The 4,689-nt window shown below is 46.1% G+C and overlaps 1 protein-coding gene across 1 annotated transcript in view; it reads left to right on the top strand.

Annotated features, from left to right (window-relative positions):
- Positions 1-1,125: 1,125 nt before the first annotated feature.
- Positions 1,126-4,689, top strand: part of wdr41 (WD repeat domain 41) — a gene marked incomplete at its 5' end in the record, with an annotated part of 47,958 nt that continues 44,394 nt past the window's right edge. The window contains one exon of the mRNA XM_084324132.1: positions 1,126-1,173. Within this exon, the coding sequence (XP_084180258.1) occupies positions 1,126-1,173 (48 nt within the window). The remainder of the gene's footprint in view (positions 1,174-4,689) is intronic.

The raw sequence follows: 4,689 nt of genomic DNA, 5'->3' as shown, positions 1-4,689 counted from the left end.
TAAAGACAAGTGCAGTAAAAAAAGAAGTGACTTCAACCGTTGGTTGCTTGGTTGGTCTTTGACAACCTAGGATGGCTTAGAGTAGACGACAGAGTACAGCAACTTGCAATGGGTCTGGTCTACAAGATACACTACACGACCAAGGTACCCATGTACATGTCAAAATACTTCCCAAAGGTCAGTGAATACCACGATCACAACACCAGAGGGAGCTCCACAAATCATGTTAAACCCAGATTCGGCTCAAACAAGGGACTAAACACGTTTCGCAATTATGCCACATCAATGTGGAACGCCCTACCCAAAGCTGTAAAGGAATGTGAATCACTACCCACCTTCAAAAACACTCTAAAAAAACACCTACGGGAGACTGCAATTCGAAACTGGCCCCTGTAAATGTCCTAACACAACCCCCTCCAATGTACAGTAAATTACCAAGTATGGTATTGTCAATATTCCAATGTACAGTTTTGCTTGTACAGTGTTCCCCACCCACCCAACCTCCCCCCCCACTCCTACCCAACCTCCCCCCACCCCACCCAACCACCTCCAATGTACAGTCCCCCCCACCTACCCAACCTCCTCCAATGTAGTTTCTACGTCAAATGTATATACTATTTTTTCTGGACTCTTTTCGTATCACAAACAGTACTGTATTTGCAAATCTGATATGTCATAAAGGTATAGATGTAGCAGTACTGTCTATCTGTATGTCGTGTATGTCAGGTATGTCATATATGTTATGATGAATTGAAAATGGGGGACCCTGATGTAAACAAGAAGAAAGTCTTTCTCTGGTCTGCATCCCCTTAACACTTGTGTGTATTGAGCTGTACTGTACTGTACCCATTCTGCAATCTGTTAATAAACTTTTCAATCAATCAATCAAGTCTCTATGAAGCAAACCCAGTTGAAAACGGTCCCTTTCTCAGCCTCCTGTTGCATTTGAGGACCGTTTTGAAGGAAAACATTATGTTTTGTTTGCTTGAAAGATCTCGGGGGGTGACATGGGCTCAGGAGGTAGAGCGCCCGTCTGGGAAGGTTCCCGGTTAGATTCCGGCTCCTCCTCCCGGCAGTGTGCCGACGTGTCCTTGAGCAAGACACTGAACCCCTACACTGCTCCCGATGAGCAGGTTGGCACCTCGCGTGGTCAGTGGTCGACCTCCACCATCGGTGAGTGAATGTGTGAGTGAATGGATGAATACGAGGCATAAGGTGTAAAGCGTTTTGGATCAAAACTGTTATATTATGAATGCAGTCCACATTTACCATCTCAGGAGATTCAGATTCAGACAACTTTATTGATCCCGCGTGGGGCAATTCATATTTGTAGCTTCACAGAGTAACAAAAACAACAACATTCCATGCAATACACAATCCAGTCAAAGTAAAAAAAACAGACAACTAAGTGTAAAAGGCTACTTAAAATGACCACTGTCTGTGTTTAAAAGTCTGATAGCCGAGGGGACAAAAGATTTGGCGTAGCGGTTGGTCCTACTTGGTGGAACGTCATAACGGCGGCCAGAAGGCAACAGCGAAAACCGCTGAGACAGAGCGTGGAGAGGTTGGTTTCGTCCGGACGAGCCAGTGTGAAGATGTTTGCAACATCTAGTTGTAGAAACTACGCACTGCAGCTTTAAAGATTTAACGTCAATCAATCAATCATGGTTTAGTAAATAGACACCTGATTTTATAGTCTTATTCTAATACATTTTCATGACTTTTGTATTATAGGACCCCTTCTCTTCTCCCTCTACACTAAATCACTGGGTAACATTATCACGTCTCATGGCTTCTCCTACCACTGTTATGCCGACGATACTCAACTCTTCCTCTCCTTCCCTCCCTCAGATATCCACGTCTCTGAGCGGATCTCGGCCTGTCTGTCCGACATCTCCGCCTGGATGACGACCAACCACCTCAAACTGAACCTAAGCAAAACAGAATTGCTCCACCTGCCGGCCAAATCCTCCCCCCTGACCGACCTTTCCATCACAGTCGAGAATGCAGCTGTGACCGCGTCCCCGACCGCCAAGAACCTTGGTGTTGTCCTCGACGACCAGTTGAACTTCTCTGCTCACATCGCAGCGACAACCAGAACCTGCCGATTCCTCCTGAGCAACGTCAGAAGGATACGCCCCTTCCTGACAAAAGAAGCCACCCAACTCCTCGTCCAATCAACAGTCATCTCCCGCCTCGACTACTGCAACGCACTGCTCGCTGGCCTCCCGGCCACTGCCACTAAGCCTCTTCAACTCATTCAGAACGCAGCGGCCCGCCTGATCTCAAACCTACCGAAGTCGGCCCATGTCACCCCACTTCTTAGGGACCTGCACTGGCTCCCCATTGCTGCACGAATCCGCTTCAAGGCCCTTGACCTAGCATACCGTGCGGCAAAGGGAACTGCTCCCGCCTACCTCCGGTCAATGGTCTCTACCTACACACCCTCAAGACCCCTACGCTCTGCATCTTCTGGCCGCCTCAGACCTACTCCTATCCAAGCTCCGGGAGGGTCATCAAAGAGAAGTCGCCTATTCTCAGTCCTTGCCCCACAATGGTGGAATGAACTACCCACCCCAGTTAGGACAGCCGAAACACGTCCAATCTTTCGCCGTCGACTAAAGACTCACTTCTTCAACCATTATCTGAATAAAAAAAAAAAAAAAAAAAAAAAAAAAAAAATCTAACCCTAACTAACCATACTGTCATGCACTTGTCCTAATAAACTAACCTACACTGTAGCACTCAACACTTTGATGAACATTGTTACTCAGCTGATAGAGTTGTGCTCTTCCTGATGGCTTGTCGTACAGAACTTGTAAGTCGCTTTGGATAAAAGCGTCAGCTAAATGACTAAATGTAAATGTAAATAGGAAAGCATGGCTAGACAAAAATGGTCAGTTGAGGAGCGAAGGAGAAGAAATAGAGAGTACCAACGCAGAGAGTCTCTCAGACAGGAACAGAAACAAAGTAAAACGCGAAAAAGGCATTCAAGAGAAATACAAACTTTGAAAGAGAAGATTACAAATGTAACAAAGCAACAAAACAACCCGAGAAAAACAATAATGTGCTGAAAAGAGGCTACAAATACATCACCACTGGACTCTCCGGGCACGGAAACAAAGAAGATGCTATCAGGAAGCAAAGTAAGGAATCAGACAATCCAAAAGGCCCTGCTATTCCACCACATCCTCGGAAGACAAACAAAGGCGCCAAAAAAAACCAGCACTGAGTGTGTCATCAGGCACGATTCTTAAAAAGTATCGTCTTCTTCAACAAATTAAAGACTTTGGGTTAACCTATAAGTTAAAGGGGACATGTACTATAAATGTCATTTTTCGGTCTCTAGCATTGTATTATAGTAATAGGAGTTAGTATCAATGTGTTTTAGTGTCTAAATACCATATTGGCGGATTGCTCTGATTCAGCTCAGATAATTTCCTGCTCCAGTAAATTAGTCCATCCTGATTTGAAGGCCTGAGTCACGTCATTCAGGCTATGGGTAGAAGACAGTGATGTGATTGGCTCTGTGGTTGTAGCTAATGCCCACCCACAATCTACCTAGACGATACACGCAGACTAGACAGCGAGTGGAAAACCACTTCCTCATACTGCGAGGCAGTGAAACCCGACACCTCTGCATACTCTGGAGGGAGAGAGAGAGAGAGAGAGAGAGAGAGAGAGAGAGGGAGAGACAGAGAGAGAGAGGGAGACAGAGAGAGAGAGGGAGGGAGCACTTGGGGGGGGGGGGGACCTGCGGCGCCACACGGGAGAGGGGAGGAAGGGAGGCCCCCCCCCCACAAGCTGCCGCAGGGAGAGAAAAAATGAAAGGAAGAGACGGCCTGTCTTTTTTCTCTCTCTCTCTCGCACCCCCCCCCCCCCCTCTCTCTATCTCTCTCTGTCTACCAGTCGCAGACTGTGTGGACTGACTGTCACTCAAAGTGCTTATGGGCGGAGCCAGGCCATAACAGCCTGAAATCTTGAAGCTGGAAAATGATGGTTTTGAGTACTTGATTAGAAATATAAAACAATGCATTTTTTTTTAAAAAAAACCTTACAGATGTCTTCAATAGACTAACAGGAATTGTGTAAAGTTGCCCAAATAGTGCTAGGAATAGCAGTACATGTCCCCTTTAATGAGAGAAAGGGAGCATCCTCAGAAAAGGCCAACATGCATACAGGGTGTAACACAGACTCTGCACGTGTGACGATGTGTGACGATGGATAGCGCTAATGATGGCTTTGTCATTATAAATGATTTCCCATATCTTTTAAAATCTTCGAAAGGGGATGGGTAGGCCTACATTTGGAAATTTTGCAATGCAAAATGATGTAGGCTAGAGTTATCCTATCCCAAAAATGTACTCATATTTAAATTCCCCATTAATAAACACATCATTTTTCGACACCTTGCATGTTAGGATTTTCCTTCAGATTCATGTTGGCATCCATGTATGGCGAAGGCCCGGACTGGCCATCGGGAGCTCTGTCTGTCTGTCACACACACACAAAGGGAGCCGCATGTGATTGGTGTGACACTGATTGACAGTGGAGATGGCGAATGGAATGGCAGATGGCACTTCTGCAAAATGACAGGGAGAGACAGAGCGAAAGGCAAAAAATGTCAAGCATCACCTGCGCTTGAAGATGGATAGTGGGAAAAGAGGAAGGGTGGAGCGGAGAGGGAGG

This window comes from Notolepis coatsorum, assembly GCF_963971535.1.
Source record: "Notolepis coatsorum genome assembly, chromosome: 11".
In the NCBI taxonomy this organism is placed as follows: domain Eukaryota; kingdom Metazoa; phylum Chordata; class Actinopteri; order Aulopiformes; family Paralepididae; genus Notolepis; species Notolepis coatsorum.
Note: the sequence above shows the minus strand (reverse complement) of the source record. Positions and strands in the feature narration are given on the sequence as shown.